We start from the raw sequence: 20,235 nt of genomic DNA, 5'->3' as shown, positions 1-20,235 counted from the left end.
ACTTGGAAATCGAGCAGAATTCCAAATTTTCAATGGAATGTTGTTTAAACCACCAATTTTAGTCTAACTCAACTGATTTTCACAGATTCGCTAAAATTAAAGAAAAATCAAACTGCGTTAATTCTTACATCTAGCCGTGTATGTGCGAGTCAACAAGCATGCGTGTATTATCTCTTGTACGTATTATAGGATGCCCTCTAATACCCAGATCATAAAACCATTACAACGTAATTGACCCATAAAAACAACCAGAATCTAAACGTCTTGTGTTTGGGGGAGTTGAATATAAAACATAACTAGAACGCCGTATTGTGGTGAAAGGAGGTCAAATTCTACAAGTATATAGTAAGTGAGCACAATTCGATGCCTCTCACGGAGTTTCAGCTTTATTTAGGACACTTGAAACCATATACTGTACCCCAAAGCGGGGATACACGTGAGGTGAATGTTGGGTCTGACGAACAGCGCGTGAGGCGAATGCAGGGAAGGAAGGGGCCAACGTCAGGGCTGGAACGATAGACGTCATCGCTGTCTGGTATCTGACGGATGGTAACATAACCCATCTGATTACACGTAAAAGCCCACAGACATTTACATTTTTATGATTTTCTCTCGGTTATTCAATTTTTTTATGTCATATATTCCAAGCGCTGACTATACTCCATTTTAGTTAGTTTTGCCGATGTAAACTTCAAGAAAAGAACATGACAACAAAGCATATTCGAAATTACAATAATTTTTCATGCTAACATAAATTTTCATCCAGGGTACAATTCTTTTCTTGTGGCTCTGTATGTCTGTCTGTCTGTCTGTCACGTTACCTGTCCCATTACTTAGAGAATCAAATATTATTCGTTCATCAGGTTAGGTATCCATGCTCGTGTTATGAGGTATTTAGCAGATTAATCTCAATTATTTATCAACAATGTGGGTACAAATTTAAATATTTGTTATTATCATGCAAGAAGTTAATGGACGCCAACTAAATATCTTTGTCGATAATTTTGAAACAGACACTTTAATTTACAATTTCAATTTAATGATGGAGGCTCACCTCATCCTACGTACCCCTTGTGGTGACCTGGCTTACATTATGACATGTAAAGACCCCGGCTTTGCTGCCTGAGGGGATATTTTGCTGGAAATTCAGGAGCTTCGAGTCATATTTGTTATCTATATATTTATTTATTCATTTTGTTTGGATGCTATAACTATCTTATGCAATTACTTTTTAAGTGTGGAAGCGTCGACCTACACTTGGCAGGGACGCGGAAGTATTACTTTTTTCTAAGTTTAGCTAAAAACAGTTATACAACTCACTATCTTTCTAGGGAGACGGAAACTGTCTTCTGAATTATGATTTGTGTACAACTTCTGGGTAAACTCTAAATGTAGTGATTTATCTGTTCCAACAGTGATAAAGGTGATGGGTGTATGTATACAGCGACGATTTTGGGGGGTTGCGGAGTGAGTGGTCTTGGAGGGTCGGTGTGAAGTGCCTAAGGTCCGCAGAGTCAATCTAATGGTGCTAGTTACTTCACTTTCTTTCAATCGTTTATTTCGAGTTCACAAAGCTTGTTTGTGAAAAATTAAAGTTCATGCACCGTTCACTTACTGCTAGTGTCCACTATACAACTATCATTGTGATCGTTAATGTAATACACTAAATATTCATGACTTGATGCACTAGTTACCATATCACAAATTTTCTTCCATTCATTATTCCTTGTGAGCTGGCCTTGGTGTTCCTTCAAAATATTACCAGGTGTTTCCGTGGTGGGTATCTCATGAATATATCTGGTTTATTGCTCTACTTTACACTCTTTATTTTCATTGATTAGTGACCTAAGGCAACTGTTACTTAATCGTTAGGCGTCTCACTCAAAGTAATACTTGTATTTGTCCTCAATTTCCGACGTAACGTGGCACTGATAGGAGTAGTTTCTTCACCAAGGTAACCTTAGTGATGTTATAAGCTCACTACCCGAGTCTTAAAGTTCGAATGACGAATGGTTTTATTTATCTATTTGTTTTTGTAGCGCCCGGTACAGAACACACTTCCCATATCTCCTTTGGCTTTATGACTTTTTAAATACTCAATTGGCAAAAATAAAAAAATCATATATAAAAGAGAATGAGTGAAAAATACTTCATTAAAAGTGTATGTATTCTATTTGACCTATTCCTGTTATTATCACTCACTCTTTCTATTTTCCATCATTTTTCTCTCTTTCACAAAACAAAGAGGGCACCATTATGCCTTTACCACAGTATACACGATACACCTGTAACCTATAACAGCACCATACTTACATTTTTTTAGCCAAGACACGTTCGAGCAACACCGCTACCCTACCCCACACTCCTAAAAAAAAAAATCTTAAAGTGATGAACAAGAGGATCGCCCACAAGAGGGAAAGACTGAAAACCAGTTTCCAATAACACTTAGTATTGGAAATTGATGATACTGATGAGGTTAATGGCCATAACTGCGTGAAAGGTTGATATAAGTATGGTGGTGGTTTATGTGTGGTGGTGGTGTCGGTTGTGGTGCAGTGGTGGTTGTGGTTTGGTGTTGGTGATTGTAGTGTGGTGTTGGTTGCGGTGTGGTGGTGGTTGCGGTGTGGTGGTGGTTGTGGTGTGGTGGTGGTGGTTGTGGTGTGGTGGTGGTTGTGGTGTGGGTTGTGGTGGTGGTGGTGTCGGTTGTGGTGCAGTGGTGGTTGTGGTTTGGTGTTGGTGATTGTAGTGTGGTGTTGGTTGTGGTGTGGTGGTGGTTGTGGTGTAGTTGTTTGTTGTGGTGTGGTGGTTTGTTGTGGTTGTGGTGTTGGTTGTGGTGTGGTGGTAGTGGTGCTGCTGCGGTGGTTAAGGTGTGCTGCTGGCGGTTGTGGTAAGGTGGAGGTTACGGTGGTGGATATGGTGGGGTGATGACGGTTTTGGTGTGGTGGTTATAGTGATTGTGGTGGTTATGGTGGTAGTAGTGTGGTGGTGGTGGTGTGGTGGTTGTGGTGGTGGGTGTGGTCGTGGTATGGCGATTATGGTAGTGGTGTGGTCGTGATATAATGATTTTTGGTTGTGGTTATGGTAATAGTTGTGCAGGTTGGTGGTTTTGGTGCTTATGGTGGTGGTGGGGATTACGAGCTGGTTAAATTGTTGAAGCTATTGTGATTGGTTTGATTGTCTTGGTTGTTCTGGCATTGGTTGTCGTAATGATATTGATAGAACCAATATTAGTTGTACTGTGCATATGATTGTCCCGGTGGTAATAACGTTAGTGTTGGTGGCACTATTAGCCTCAGGTAGTTTATCCTAGTGGAACTACTTATAATTATTATTATTCGATTCAATATTTAGGTGGTAATAATTTTGGATCATAGAAGGGATTGTATACACGAGTGTGCCCCTTATGAAAACTATACAATGGCTTCTTGGTGAAATTAATACTATTCGGTCTATTCAGCATCAGACCAGTTTTTTTTTTTTTTGCTTTTCGAAATCCAAAAATAAATTGTATGAATTCCACGAAACATTTTCACATCAAGATCTTGTCATATGCCAATTTTGAACATAATCAGAACCCATTTAAGATTTATTTGCCCACTGGTAAAAGAATTTTACGGACATACAAATATTCCTATTGCAAACAGTTCTTATTTTTTACTTTCCTCCCCTTCTCTCAACAAAACAAACACTGTAGATACCTAATAATAATAATGCCGCAAAGATAGTTATTATAATTCATTTTGTCATGAATACTAAGCAGGTGTATTATTACGTGTACCTGTTATGTTGGTTATCGAGACAAAGCCTCATTTAGTCAATACAAACAGATTAGTGTTCTTTATAAACGTGCTATTGATATTTTATAATTAGTCCTGGTTCATATCCGTGTGTACACAGACTAATGATTCTGCGGCACTCGGAATAATTAAACCTTCATATTATAATTGGGATTAATATTATCCCTGTTAGATTAGGGAGAGAAAGAGACGTGGATAAAAGAAATAAACTCTCAGCTGTTCTCTCGGCATCCCCATCTATATACACTTCAGAGGCTCCACCAAGTCACCTCATCTCTTGGCCGCACACTCTCGGATTTCTGCCCACAATTTTATACCAGAGAGAGAGAGAGAGAGAGAGAGAGAGAGAGAGAGAGAGAGAGAGAGAGAGAGGAAAATCTTGGCGTTGATCCAGAGAAGGTTTGGGAAGACAGAAAAAGCAGCTGTATATCGTCCAGTTCCTTCAACACGCTGATAAAACCTTTTTTTTACTGCTCTTGTATATGACGACTGTGGATATGTTTGTGTTTGAGTATTTGCTCACACAGTTGTCAAGGTTCAGGTGTATATTTACTCACAGTTGTCAAGGTTAAAGTGTATATTTACTCACAGTTGTCAAGGTTAAAGTGTATATTTACTCACAGTTGTCAAGGTTCAGGTGTATATTTACTCATACAGCTTCCAAGTGTCAGGTGTGTAATTGTTAAGATTTTTTCGGTATCCCATATAGTAAAGATGTGCTCATAAGAGGATCTATGGGTTGTGAGGTGAAATGTGTTATCTTTATGACTCTTTTGTCTTTTTCTATTACATGCAGAAATTTCCTCGATATAGTATGTAAAGTACAAACACTCAACAGCGCCTAACGTTAATTTTGTTCTGTAAGCAACACCGCCATAAAAGATAAACCAAACGAATATTCGCCAGCCTTTCTCAACAACTAGGTGTGTTTTATGTTGGAAGCACCTCATAAACGTCCTTACTGTTCAACTGCACTGTTTCAGACTCGGGAGAGAATACGTGTCTCTCTTACTTCATGAAAAATCCTGACAGGCTTTTAGTGAAACAAAAAGAAATGAACGTAATATTCTTTCGGAAAAGGGAAAAAAAAGGAACTGTAAACGTCTCTGGAGCATAATATATGATCTCAACCAAAGTAGTACATGTGCCAGCACTTGTAGACGAGTTATAAATCCGTATACTGAAGGTGAACCTACCAACGTTCGTCATTAATGAATTAACTTAGTACAGCATCACATAGCACGTGCCTGTAACGCTGACCCATTTTACTCCTGCGTTAATTATAAGTTTCTGATCAAAGTCTAAAGCTGAATGATGATAAGTAAACATACATAGATGATACCATGGTTCTTTGAAGGCAAATTCCAGTTAGAAAAATATATACTCTAAAGCAATCAAACCTTCAACATGGAGGTCTTGTAACTCTCCCAACTTTAATCAGGTGGAGTTAATATTGACATGAAAGATAATATTTTCTTCATGAAGGCTCGACAATATTTAGTGAAATTACGAAATTTACTATAAATATCCTTATTTTATATTATATTTGAAAGAACAATTATTTGGTGTAACGATAAGCAAAGTGTCTTAACATTGTTCGCCCCTCCTTCGTGGTACAAAGGTTGTCGTCTCCAGGAAGGTCCCGCGTGGCTCCTGGCTGAGTTTAGTTCATCAGGTAAAGAATAGCCCCGTCGTAGTGAACACTCATCAAAAATATCTAATTTCACTAATTGAAATTTTTTGGGGGGTATTCTTTATAGCCTCGTTAACTAGTAAGACTATTATGTTGTTAGCGTGAATTTAGTCATTAAGTGACAAACGTGTTGTAATGGGATCAGTTATGATCTACTAAGGTTGAGCTGGATAATGAGACTGAATTATCTCGGGCATTTATCTAATGACATTTTTATGGACAGTTAACCTAGCAGAAAGTTTCAACAGCTTTGTGAAGCTATAACGACCTCTTTAATAATCATACAGATTTTTTTCTTCTCCAGATTCCCCCATACGGATACGCTTATTTTATTTTGTGAAGGACTTGTATCTGTTTAACTTTGACCTAAAAGTTAATTTTTATTATTCATTCGCACCTAAGATGATCTCTTGTATAAGATTAGTTACGAACACAACATTTTCTCTGGAGATTTAACTAATATTTCTACGAAGATAATTTTCTTGTTTCTATTATCTTAGTTTCAAAGAGTCTCTCGTCTTGTCCTTGTGGCCAGAGCAGCTTGTCTTTAAGGAAAACGCTCACTTTACCGGGAAAATAACTTGTCGAGTAAAGTGGAAACAAACTTTCTTCACCAGACAAGAAGCAAAAGAGTATCCAACAATTGTTTTACTGTGAGGAGAATTTAAGTGGATTTCTACAGCAACGTGTAATTTGAAATATTACATTATAAACTCTTCACTATCAAGTGTGTTATCTCAAACGTGCACACATACAGGCAGGTAAATGCCACACAAGGCAATATAACAGACATACAAATAGAAATACACGGGCATCGTAGTAACACAAACAAAAACAAAAGTCATCCTACAAACACAAACAAAGCATGGAAGAATCGCAAACAAAAAACTCAAACAAGAGGGACAATCAATATTCAGCTAAGCAAAAAAAAACAAAAAAACAAAACTGTAAAATTTGGTAGTAAGACTTGGCTCAATATTCCTTTCTCAGCGTTAACAAAAAAATTTCTTTCATCTTCGACGTCTCTCTCTCTCTCTCTCTCTCTCTCTCTCTTTTAAGGTTTTCTCACATTGTTACAAGGTTGTATTCCATGTCAAGTTTCACAGAAAATGTACAGCACTTCATTATTTAAGAATTTCAAGTGAGGTGGACCTCGTACAAGGATACCAGTACAAGCGTGACCAATTAGCTCAGTTTTGGTTAGATTAGTTTAGCTAAGGTTAGTTTAGGTTTGGTTTGGTTTTGTACGGATAATAATGGTAGGTTTTCTGTAACCAGAAAAATGGAGAACATTGTGGTTGAAACTACAGAGAGGGAGGTGAATGGTGGAAAAACTCGTAAAATTTTTATAGGTCAATTGGCGAGGCAAATATAGTGTTATAAACTGAGATCATGCTGACAGACACATAAGACGGACAGCCAGAAATAAACAACGTAAATAAACAAAATGTATTCAAATCCATTGAAAGACAAGAAGAAAAATGCACATCACATAATTCTTCGAACAGATATGGTCAATATCAGTCTTTCTTCTCCACCTCCTTTCCCTCTTTCCTCCCTCCTCTTTCTTTCCCTCCATTACTCCATTACCCCTCATCTCTTCTTCATATTCCGCTGATTCATACCTACTTAACTTCTCCTCACTCCTCACACCCACCTCCTTCACCTCCTCTGTAGTGCTCGCCATTGTGCATTATGTTTATACCCGTCGAAACACTGTCATGTCTTGCATCCAAATGACCAAATTTCAAGCCTTACTTACGATATACTCTGGGTGACGTGTCCGAAATTAAGTTTAAAAATCGTTTTATCTTAATTTTACTCTATACAATATATTGAAAGAAAATTATATTAATATGAAGTTCGTTCGTTATTTGATTCTCTTTCTGATCCTCCTACGTCGAAATCATCAATGAATTTTTTCTATCGATAACTATTTAAATAATTTAGTATTTTCATCAGGCTATGCTGATGGATTGTTTTTGTTAAAGCTCACGATGACTGCCCGGGTCACTGGCAGCGTGATGCAGCACACACACACACACACACACACACACACACACACACACACACACGCACACTATAGATTATGGGTGCTGCATATAACACGAGCTACAGGATGAGTGAGGGAGGCTTCACCAGGTAGTAAATATACAGCCTCGCATCGACACCACCCATCATCGCCTCTGGTATTTTCCAATATGGAAAAGCGCTCAGTCCTGCCTCGTAAATATTATACTGTATATGCCAGTGCTGGCTCAAATTATCTTATGTTTACCAGACCTTCCACCACTCATATTTTTTTTTTGTACAACAAACTTTTTTGGCAAATACTAAGTTTAGGTACTTAATCCTTCCTTGTTTACCTTATAAGTGACGATGCATACTTATGAAAACAATGGCTCCAGAAATAAAGTTAGAGACCTGAAACTTTACACACACATCACATGGGTACCAAGGTTGTGCCCGGGTAAGAACCAAAAATCTTCCCAGTCTGATATATTGCCATGACGATTGCGGGAGATGGTTACGTTACGTTGGGTTGGGTTGGGTTGGGTTGAAGTGGTTACCCGTGTCACGTATGGCAGACTAATACAGTCACATTTATACAATATATACATAACCCAACGAAGCCAGGTAATTCTGTTAGTAAATATACTGTAAATATTATGAGTGAAGAAGACGTCCCGCCCCTGTGTTCACCAAATTTTGGATGTCTAATAAACATCATCTAAAATGCAAAAATATTTTATACGGATTCAATTATATTTACCTAGTCGGATAAAAATAGATAGTGCGTGTATGTCTGTCGCTGGTGTGTATATATATTAGTATAAATGTTCGTGTTTCTTTGCAGGTTACTCATACATCACTAGACTATTTTAACAGGTATCATCTCATAATTACTCTCATCTTTCCTTTGATTTAATTCCATGGTCTCTGTTTACCTCAAGTGCTTCGTCTGTTTCCTTGTTTATAATTTGAAGTGAAATTTGTTAGTGTATACTGATTTCTTTCTTTTAATCGTGTGTTTGTATGTTTGCATCTAATACCTTTGTGTGTTTGTATCTGTGTACCTTAGTGTATCGTCGATTTGTTTGTGTTTGAGACTCAGTTTGTTGTGTGTTTGTATATTAAAAACTTAACCTGAAAGAGTGAATTGTCTGTTTGCGCGTTTTTTATTGGATTAAAATCATCTGTTTTTCTGTGTACGTTGATGTTCTTGTGCCGCATGTTTATATGAGTATTTGATAGGATTGTGCGCGTAAAATTTTCCTTCCTTGATTAAGTTTTAGTTTGTGTGTCTTAATAGGTTTTTGTTTGTATGTTTCCAGTGTGTGTGTGTGTGTGTGTGTGTGTTTTATTCTTAAGGTCTCTAACTAAATATTGTTCCGTGTATATATGTGTGTGTGTGTGTGTGTGTGTGTGTGTGTGTGTGTGTGTGTGTGTGTGTGTGTGTGTGTGTGTGTGTGCGTGTGTGTGTGTGTGTGTGTGTATACAATTCAAAATTTCTCCCATTTGACTTTGTTTTTGTTTTTCAATTTTTTTTTATTACGATTCCTGTCGACCAAAAATATAACGAAAAATCTATACTAACTTTTCCGTAGTTCCTCTGTCAACCAAATTCCGGAAAAAAAAGAGATTGTGAACTTTTCCAACATCCATTTTTCTTATAACATTATAGAAAAAATACTCTATCTGGAGACAAACTGAGGCAAGTTAGAGCTTTATTCTATATAGGATTAAAGAGCTTTCGGAAACGTCTTAAGACATAGATGAATGGACTGAATGATGGACTGAGAGGAGAGTACATAATACAATAAGTGTGTTAATGACAGACGTATTATTATTGTGACTGATATCTTTTGATTATTAGTTATCTGTTCTCTCTTGAAATTTTTAAGAGCTTATGAGAATTTGTATATCTGTAATCATCAATAATTGCATAAGGTCTGCTCTGATATACCAGTCTCCTCTTTCATCCTATTTAACCCTTTCTGATGCTCTGTAATCCTCTATGATCCATTGTAATATAATCATCTCCAAAAGACATAAAATTTGAAAGAAAATGATTACAAATTCCATGTAATCATCCATCTAAAGGGATTACTGAGGCATGATTGAGAACACAAGTACACCATCCTTATGTGTCATTACCGATGCTTATTACTACTACCTTCCTACTGTGGTCCGGAGACTTTTTCAACCCTCGATGTGAATATCTCGTGATTAACCGAACAAAATTTACAACTGAGATAAACTCGTGACTGACAAATTGAGACTCACTTGATTGAGAACCACATGGGAAAGATATTTTCTCTTGGGATCTACAGTATATCGTCAGTAGATTCGTCTCTGGAATCCACAAGTAATTGGCTTCAGCATCCTAGTGCCAATTTATCGCTATATGGACCATTGGGCTAACTCGGCCCCAAGTTTCCTCGAAATGTAGCCGAGTGGATAGAAAGTTATAGTTGAAGGTGTATAATGAGGGGATGAGATATCATTACTAATTAAATGGTTATGCTCCCAGGAGAGTCAATTATATTTAACTTTTGGGGAAACTTTTGACTGGTCGTTATCCATCATACAGACAATGAAAATACATACAAATGAATAATTTCATACAAAAATTACCCTAGCCTAGCCTAACCTAATCCATTTTAGGTGTAATTTTGCTATTTTATGAGAGTAGACGGTGCGTTGCCTTCAGTGAAACAGAAAAGTTTACCATATACGAATTAATTCCCATTGAATTACAACAGTATATTTTTTTATCCCTATTCGGCAGAAGACCCAAGCTACTTTTTAAGGCTTAATCGGCAATTATCCCTATTTAGTAAATAATAATTTTAGTGTATTCTGGAGTTAAAACCGTAAAAGACAGTCAGTCAGCCGCTTCTAACCCACACTCATATTTTCTAATATGTGCCTCTGATAGAGATTTACGTTACGTAGGATAAAGCTACAACAGGTGGGATGAAGTGGTACGCAACGTGAAAATACGAGTGAAGTTTTAAATATACCTGTGTTTCCATTCTACAGTACTTGTCTCTCTAGCATTACACTATGTAGTGTCTCGTTCAAAATTCTTCGAACACTGCTAGAGACAGCTGGCAACTCAAGGCTGTTTGGTAACTATAGTACAGAGTAAAAAATATGAATGAATGGACAACATTATCGGGTATTGGTTACTTAGTTCCCCGTTGTTTAATTAATGGTTGGGCTTTGTAGTTTCCTATTATATTATACTACATACTACAGTAAACAAACGGCCTTGAGTTGCCAGGTGTCTCCAACAGTGTTCGAAGAATCTTGAACGAGTCTGTACATCACTTGTGTAATATCATTTCTAAATAAAAGTGCATTAATTGGGTATTTACATCTGTGATATGATACATTACTTACGGCTCCAGATGACCTTTTTGGTACAATTAAATTTGATTAACACCTACGTGGGCCAGGGGAAACCTAAACACGTTTCATACACATAAAAATATTTCATACTAGAAACAGAAATATTAAATTAATAGCTTAAGGGTCTAGGGATATTAAACTAATGGCTGATGTACAGGAAATATAGTCTCTAGTGGCTGAGAGTCTCGATAATTTGCAGGTGATATTCCTCGGAGGTTTGCATTAGTCTTCTTGTCATCTTATCCCCGGCAAAGCCTCTGAAAGTAACCTACTGAGCCAGAAGGAAGGAATGATTGAGATGTTACAGGACTCGCTGGTGGTCTTACTTGTTAATTCACATCATTGAGTCACCAATATTCCTGTGTAGCCAGGCGACGACCTAATGGATGCAGTGCTCGCTTTCTCCTAAGAGCTCCTGGTTCTTTCCCGAAAAAAAAAATCGCAATTGAAGGTGAATTCCCCACAGCGATTCCTCCCAAGGGAAACAATTTGACTTTTCTGGTCGTACAATATTTGTCATATCATTCCATCCCCAACACGTGATGTATCAAAGTTATTCTGTTATTGTTTTCTGTCCTCAACTATTGTAATATTCGTACCAAATTCACGGCTTTAAAATATTATCACCATAAATTTTTGTATTTAATTCTATATTGTAACGGCTAAAAGTAAAACTGTTGAAACTTCCAGCACTAATAAACCAAATCAACCCAACTGTAGGGCTCTCTCTCTCTCTCTCTCTCTCTCTGTCTTACTGTCGGCCTTCTTCTCTATTTATTTTCTCTCTTGAAGCTACTATTGTTTATTGAACACTGGAAATATTGCAAAATCCTGCTCCATCTTCGTACAAGAAGTTGACGGTTCTTGTCTTACGAAACCCCAGCCAACTGAAAGACTGTCAGGCCCAAACTTGAGGTCCTGTAAAAGTATTTTTATGTGTGGCACTCTCTGAGAAGGGTGTCGCCACTCTCCCTTGGCCTTTTCTTGAGATGTAAAAAAGAAAGAAGATTGGTGATGAGGACCACTGAAAAAAAAATCCTCGTAACTCTGACGTAACTGCCGTCCTGTGATACCAAATAATAAATCGATTTAACTTTGGTGAACGATTACCTAAAATTAATTTATTTCTTATAAGGGATCTCACTGATTCAGTTGATTCTAGAGGTGGGGAGATGGGGTCTGATACTACATATCACCGGTTTGAATCCCACCGATAAGGACCAAAATTAATACAATATTTATTACCACGTATCATGTGTCTAACAACTACTTACCTGTACTTATACCTTGTAACATGACCTCCCTGCTTCATACTCGCTTCACTTACAAAGTATATACGGTTCTATGAAGTATGTAGAAAGACAATGTTTATTCTTCACTATTATTCTTAAGCCTCATAGGTCAACTTCTTGCCTTACAGAAACTAAAACAAGAATAATTGACTGCACACTTGCATATACTTTTTGAGTAACTGTAGAAAAATAGTTATTTTAACGAATTTATTCTTCTGTTTTATGTAACGGACATCGTTCACAATTACCATAAAGGTTTTTTCTTATACTCAACTTCTCCCTTGCAGCGACTGGCCATTTGGGGCTGTGTATTGCACCATCAGCAACTTTATGGCCAACGTAACCATCTCAGCCAGCGTCTTCACCTTGATGGCTATATCATTCGACAGGTATGACGTCATGGGGAGAGAGGAAACTGTGCGAAAGAGGCGGGTCTGATGACACGTGGAAGGGTGAAAAGCGTGTGTGAAAGAAAAGATATATATATATATATATATATATATATATATATATATATATATATATATATATATATATATATATATATATATATATATATATATACTGTATATATATATATAATAAGAGAGAGAGAATTATATCAGTGTGTGAGTGTTTGTACAGTTTCTTGCGCAAGTCCAAGTTCAAGTTTATGTTTGTTAATACATTTATGTAATTTTCCCCAAGCAACACAGACCCTACTAATTACGTTACACTAACACCTGACCTCAGTGATAACACCATCGTCTACAGCAACAGTGTCAGTGTAAGTAGTTACAGTGTCACCAGTTGATGCAGGTACTTTTTTTGGTGTTTCTACTTCCCTCCCCGATAGGGGAAAAATATATTTTCAACCCATCCTTCTCTTCCCCTACGATAGGTAAATGAATATCCTCACTCCCTCCCTTTGCCACAGGTAGATAACATTCATCTCTCTCTCTCTCTCTCTCTCTCTCTCTCTCTCTCTCTCTCTCTCTCTCTCTCTCTCTCTCAGCCACAAGTAAAAGACGCTTTCTCTCCCTTAGGTACATCGCCATCGTCAAGCCCCTGGAACCTCGGATGTCGAAGACGTCGGCGCGAGTCTTCATCTTAGTGATCTGGAGCTCATCTATGGTGCTGTCCCTCCCGTGTCTCCTGTACTCCACTACCGTCTCCTTCACGTAGGTCATCCCTAGCTATTGTGTCGTGTCGTTAAGCTGAGAGAGAGAGAGAGAGAGGTTAACCAGTCATCAGAATATTGCTTCCATGTTTTATGTCCCTGGGAATATTCACATAAAATTAGGGTCCACACAGAGTGAATACATTAACTCGAGAAGTAAACTCTAACTACATAAAGTTAGTGTCATTCACCTCTCGTTTATGTGTGTGTGTGTGTGTGTGTAAGTTTGCAAGTGATATCAGTCAAATAATTGTGCACCTCTAAGTTTTATGAAGAAAATCAAAATCACTAACTATTATGAACTATTAATGACAGATACACATATACACTGTTTCAACTAAACACGACAGTAGGATACAAACAGACACAAAAAGCGTGGCAGAACTAAACTACCTCAACCTCTATTGACACAGTTCTGGCAGTCACAGGCACGGCAGGACGAGAACAAAGGCTTGACCTCGGCCAGACGTCAGTGAATACTATTTTAACGGAGTGGAAATGTGTGGTTGTTAAATAAAAAATCCTTTGACAGAAAGAAAAAAAATAATAGCAAAATAAAATGCAACGTTACTAAAAATATATGATTTTTTTTTCTCGGTAAGACATCTTGTTTGTCTTGACACTTTACATATTTCCATAGATAATAAAAACTATTGTGTTCCTTTGAATTCTTTTTCGTAATGTTTTCCCTAGTTATCGTGTGATGAAATTCAGATTAAAAAGAACATTATCAGAAAAATCAGTACAGGTGCTTGTATTGCAGTACAGGTAAAGTAACATCCATGTAGTAATATTTTATCACTGGGACTTAAAACATTACTGTGAAGAAAATGTGTATAATAACTGGTAAGAGGAGTTGTAGAGGTAGAGAGAGAAGAGGTTGACCAAAACATGATAGGAAAAAACACCGAGGAGGGACAATGGAGGTTGAATGACAGCAGTAAAAGAGGAAACCCAGATGGAACGGACAGAGAGGAAAAACAAAAGAAAGAGGAGAGAATACGATAAACAAGAAGAAAAAATATCGATGACCAAGAATCTCTTTATCTTATTTATTTGGTCAGACCAGCGAGTTCCAGGCACATCCACGGTGTTGAAAGGTGTGTGCGTGTCTCTCAGGTATATGTTATCAACGTATGCTATCTGTTATTGTTATGTGCGGCAGGCTTGTCTGTAAGAGAACTATGTCTCAGAAGGTTGAAGACAGCAGACATCTGTGTCGAGAGCCAGAATACTGGATGACGATAAAGAACAAAAGCTGAGAAGTCTTCTAAGACAGGCTAATTTTATTATAACTTTATTTGTGAACATTCGGATGACCTTATCCGTTTTTTTCGTAAAGTGGCTTTATATCAATATATATATATATATATATATATATATATATATATATATATATATATATATATATATATATATATATATATATATATATATATATATATATATATATATATATATATATATATATATATATATATATATATATCTATATATATATATATATATATATATATATATATATATATATATATATATATATATATATCTATATATATATATATATATATATATATATATATTGCTGGCGGAAGGAACCCCACCAAAGGCCAGGTTTCCTTTGACATCCATTAGCATCTTTATGCCTTTGGTGTTTATCAAAGCTTCACTAATCCTTAAATAAATGAAATATCTCTCGTAATTTACAATTTAACGCTTTCCTCTCTGCCGGAAAATATGCAGTTTAGTTCGTTTCAGTTACTGCTAATTCACGTGATTCGTTAAATTCAGTTCATGGAAAAACAATATTTCTTACGTAAGAAGCACTTTAAACTTACAAACAAGAACGTGAACTTGATCGTCATAAATAAATGTTCTCCTAATGTTTTCTTACATTACAACAAGTTGCTTTATTTTATACGACATCTCAACGAAAATAAGAAAAACATAATATATGTACAGTACTTACAACATTAACTAAACTTTAGATAACACAAAGGTTGACATAAAGCTTCCTTGAAATATGAATGTGAGGAGATACACCTCACCAAATAGTGTAAATATCACAAATATTCTTCGTCTCTCTTCTAGTCACCCATGAAGCCTTGGCAAACACCCACGATGCCACAACAAATACAAACATGTATTTTAGAAATCATACTTATCTTACTGTCTTTGTTTGGGATACTGAAAAAAATATGCGAGCGAGCTTGTTTGAGTGTGTATGTGTACTTGAATTCAATTTCAATTTCAACAGTTTATTCCATATTATATGAAACGTGGTCCTAGTACTGTAAGCAGGTACCCTCTATAATGTTATCAGAAGCATCTGGCAAGAATATCAAGTACATATAAATTAAATACTATAACTTGTGTTTGTGCTGATGTGTAGTCTACGTGTTTGTATACTCATATTCCAACTAAGTATCACCAAAACACTTCGACTAAGAAGACCACTGGGTTAAAATTGTGGCTCTAGCGAGAAGCTGAAATTGTAATAACACCCAACATTGACATAGTGGAAAAGAAGTTATTATATTACGCACGTGTTAGAATTATCTACCTAATTTTATCTTCATTCCTGTCTGGTGTCAAATGAGTTAAACTTAGTGTGACCTTCACCCATTAGCCGCGTTTCACTCCTGCATTATCACTAATTTAGGAAACAATAGCCAAGTTATTTTAGGTTCAGTATTTGCCGACACTTCACCTTTAAAAGCGACCATTAGCGTCGATCATCTTAGTCCAATGTTTACTTCAGTTTTACCACCAAAATCTACAGGAGCCTCGTACACTGCTTTTTTTCTTTCAACAATTTACCATCTAATTCACTCATTGTATATATATATATATATATATATATATATATATATATATATATATATATATATATATATATATATATATATATATATATATATATATATATATATATATATATATATATACCACAAGGAAACAAGAAAACACGAAGTTCCCAAGCGCTTTCGTGTAATTCACATCTTCAGGTGGTGGTTATCAGCATATATATATATATATATATATATATATATATATATATATATATATATATATATATATATATATATATATATATATATATATATATATATATATATATATATATATCATTGTTTTGAAACTACATTGATTTCGATCATAATTACTTACAGTACATGCGAATAATATTTCCTAACACTTTTAGAGACAAATTTGCAATTTATATTCATCAAATGTAAAGTATTAAAATGAGTAATGGCTTTCCGTGTGTCCGTAAGTCCAGGAGTTGTGCATAGGTCAACTTATAATGTTGAGTGTCTGTCTCCGGTCCAAACGTGTCCTATTTTGACTCACGCTCTCACTTGCACTAAAGCCTACCTACCTTTCCCATATGTGAACACACGCACACACGCGTTAGTAATCCAGAATGGCACAAGTCTACACAATTTCTTTCATCCCTTCACAACCTCCCATGCAAAATTGTCCTTACAGCCACACCATCGCAACCATAATGCCATGCTCACACAACCATACTACCATGCCCATACAACCACTCACAACCATACTACCATGCCCACACAACCACTCCCTCACAACCATACTACCATGCCCACACAACCACATCCTCACAACCATACTACCATGTCCACACAACCACATCCTCACAACCATACTACCATGCACACACAACCACACCCTCACAATCACACTACCATATCAACACAACCACATCCTCACAACCATACTACCATGCCCACACAACCACTCCCTCACAACCATACTACCATGCCCATACAATCACACCTTCACAACCATACTACCATGCCCATACAATCACATCTTCACAACCATACTCCCATGCCCATACAATCACACCTTCACAACCATACTACCATGCCTACACGACCACCCTGAGAGGCACCCGTCATTACCTCAATCTCGTGACCTCATGATGTCAACTAATGTCTTTTAAGTGGCAGATGTGAATGTGATAACTATAAACGAGATGAAGTCATTAGCCATGAATACTAAAATAAACCAAAATTCAATAACGAAGATCAAATTTTCAACTTTAGAAACGTTATCAAGGTAAATGATGGGAAGAAATTTGTTCCAGTAGGGGCTAATAAAACCAATATATTTGTCATAGGATAAGTCAATGAATAATATTTGCAGGAAAAAGTAAAATCACTTATTGTTTCTTGAACACACTCAGTCTTATTCATTAACGTAATTTTTACCATTTTATTTTTTTTTTCGACAAATTTTTTAATGATTCCCTTATTTTTACCGTAATGTTTCACGTTACAGAATGTTATATAAAATAGTATTCCCAATTTATGTTCCCTAACAATACTGCCTCCGCCATTATCATCATCAGAATTTCATACCAATTTCTGCCTCAGTTATTCGTACTTCAAAATACAGTTAGACGAACAATACTGAGTGAAATACTGTACTGTGAAATGCTGCTTTTGTGACAATAGAAATAATAACGAGTTAAAACATTATATTTTTATCAATAAATAACTCTACTTTTTTCACCAACATTTCAATAATAAAATTTTTTGTTCAACAGGATTCAAAAAGTTCCATCATTTATATAAGAATAATTTTAAGCAGTGAAAATTATGTTAATATTATATGAAATTCCTGTAAACAGTTTTAATTTTCTTAGCAAATGAAATAAAGTTACTGAAAAGTACTTATTTTCAACCTAATCTTGCCTGATAGACTCAATGAGAAATATGATAATATAATGTATAAACGTGCAATAAAAGTTTGGTTACGTACAATACATTTAAAAGTGATCCAGGTTTTGGGTTGATGGGATATAATGAGACGGTGAAGTTCCATTGACGAGAGGTATTGGGAGGAGGAGGTGGACGGTGCAGAGGTTCGACTAAGCGGAACTGGCATGATTGAGCAGCATGTTAAGTGGCGTTTTACGTGGAATTACAAGTGGCATGATAAAAGAAATGATAATTGACATGAAAAGTAATGACGTGTGTTGTGACTGAAATTGAATCAGGGGGAGCATAGATAAGCCCAGGCGAAGGTATGATTCTTTCGATATGGAATTAACTTGAGGAAATTGTCAATTAATGGTGAAAGGAGATGGACCGCTTTAAATTATATTGTCTTACAACAACTGATATAAATCTATCCACCGTGACTACTGCTGGACGAAGGTTTAAGACTAAAATAATTTTATTTTCTTAACATTAGAATTTATATTTATTGGATGAAAATCTTACAAAATCCCTGTATTTTTTTTTAAATTTCGACATGTGATTTTTTCGATTTATAATTTTGTAACATATAAACAATCTTTTGACCTCGTGGACTAATTTTTTACAATAAACTTTATAATCAAAAGGTTTAATTTTATCTAATTGGCCTAAAACTTTACCTGAATTCAATTTACTTAATATTTAAACACCAAAATTATGAATATAATTTGGTACACAACTGATACAGATTGAAATAAAATAACCTTAAGATGTTATATACTTGAAGGAATACTTTACAATATAACAACATAACTTGACTTTCTATAGAAGAAAAACTATTACTACCGCTCGAGAGTCAGTTGCATACAATTATATACTTTAATAAATCTAACTCGTACAATTTCCAGCTATTATAAAACTGTTAAGGTTATTAGTTTATTAAAAAAAAATAACTTTTTTTTTAATATACCCGACGAAGACCTGCAGGCGCTTCACACAAAACCTCTTCTTTACACTAATTACAGCAACTGGAGCCTCAACTGGGGTTAACCCGAGTCTTGTATGCGATTCAACAGCAACATTATATAAACATCCAGATAGAAACTGCGAGGCTATCAATAACAATAATGCACGTGGACCAAAGCATACCAACAATATCTACAGTTACCTAATCTTACCTACCATATCTGAAAGATATTCTCAGATCGTTTGAGTCTAGGTAGTTCTCGGGATCATCCACTTAAAATAAAAGAATCCAGAGAACAAAACGTAGACCGACTTTTTTTTTATACATTCTCGGATTACCTCACTTAATTTTCAAGCATTTCATCTTTGGTTTCAGTGTGGATTAAAATTATTACAGTTAGATCTCTGATTGTGCTTATTTCAACATAATTAGAGTTAATGTTTATGTACAATCAAAGGTGAATAAGTAATTGTCCATAAGCTGGATTGTGATAAGTGCGTGTGTACATATAGGCGTCGTAAAAGCTATTTGCATATCATTAATACATACATTAAAAGTGAAAAATAAACAATATATATGTTACCGTAATTACAGAGTGATAACTGTGTAACATAAACCCTTGAAATATAATAATCAAACGTGTATTGATGTCTTTAAAGTAAAATTATTAACGGAACACAGTGTTTATTTTTGTTTCAGGCATAACGAAAAGCAAGAGTGGTGTGTACAGGTGAACAAAGAAAATTTAGTGTGAAAACTTACAGCATTATGAATTAACTAACTATAGGTTGTGTTATTTATTGAATACTCTGTAATAATTCACACGAAGAGGTGAACAATAAATACTCCTGCAGACAGCTTGGATGTCGCATTTAAACCACAACAATGACCGCACAGTAGATTTGTGTTCATTAATTTTTTTCCAGGAAAATGTAATGTAGCATTACAAATTTTAAATATGCATAATTTTTACAGGTCATTCTGGTTTACTGAAAATAAAGCTGTGAAATTTAATATGACGACCTCATTCCCGGAATACTATATGAATATGAACGAATTTCTATTGTCATTTTTTCCACAGGTAAGATGAGAATGGTATGCAAATAATTTAGATCATAATTTAGGTGTCCTATGCCACTAACAAGGGCTCGGTCCGTCCCTCGGGTGGTGATCATG

The 20,235-nt window shown here is 35.8% G+C and overlaps 1 protein-coding gene across 2 annotated transcripts in view; it reads left to right on the top strand.

Moving 5' to 3' along the window:
- LOC121871475 (tachykinin-like peptides receptor 86C) overlaps positions 1 to 20,235 on the top strand; it is a 64,698-nt gene that overhangs the window by 28,568 nt on the left and 15,895 nt on the right. For both annotated transcript variants that reach the window (XM_042373824.1, XM_042373823.1), the window contains exons 3-4: positions 12,488 to 12,589; positions 13,226 to 13,360. In XM_042373824.1, the coding sequence (XP_042229758.1) occupies positions 12,488 to 12,589; positions 13,226 to 13,360 (237 nt within the window). The remainder of the gene's footprint in view (positions 1 to 12,487; positions 12,590 to 13,225; positions 13,361 to 20,235) is intronic.

The sequence above is a fragment of the Homarus americanus genome, unplaced genomic scaffold (assembly GCF_018991925.1).
Source record: "Homarus americanus isolate GMGI-L3 unplaced genomic scaffold, GMGI_Hamer_2.0 scaffold45698, whole genome shotgun sequence".
NCBI classification, from domain to species: domain Eukaryota; kingdom Metazoa; phylum Arthropoda; class Malacostraca; order Decapoda; family Nephropidae; genus Homarus; species Homarus americanus.
This window is presented reverse-complemented; position numbering and strand designations above follow the sequence as displayed.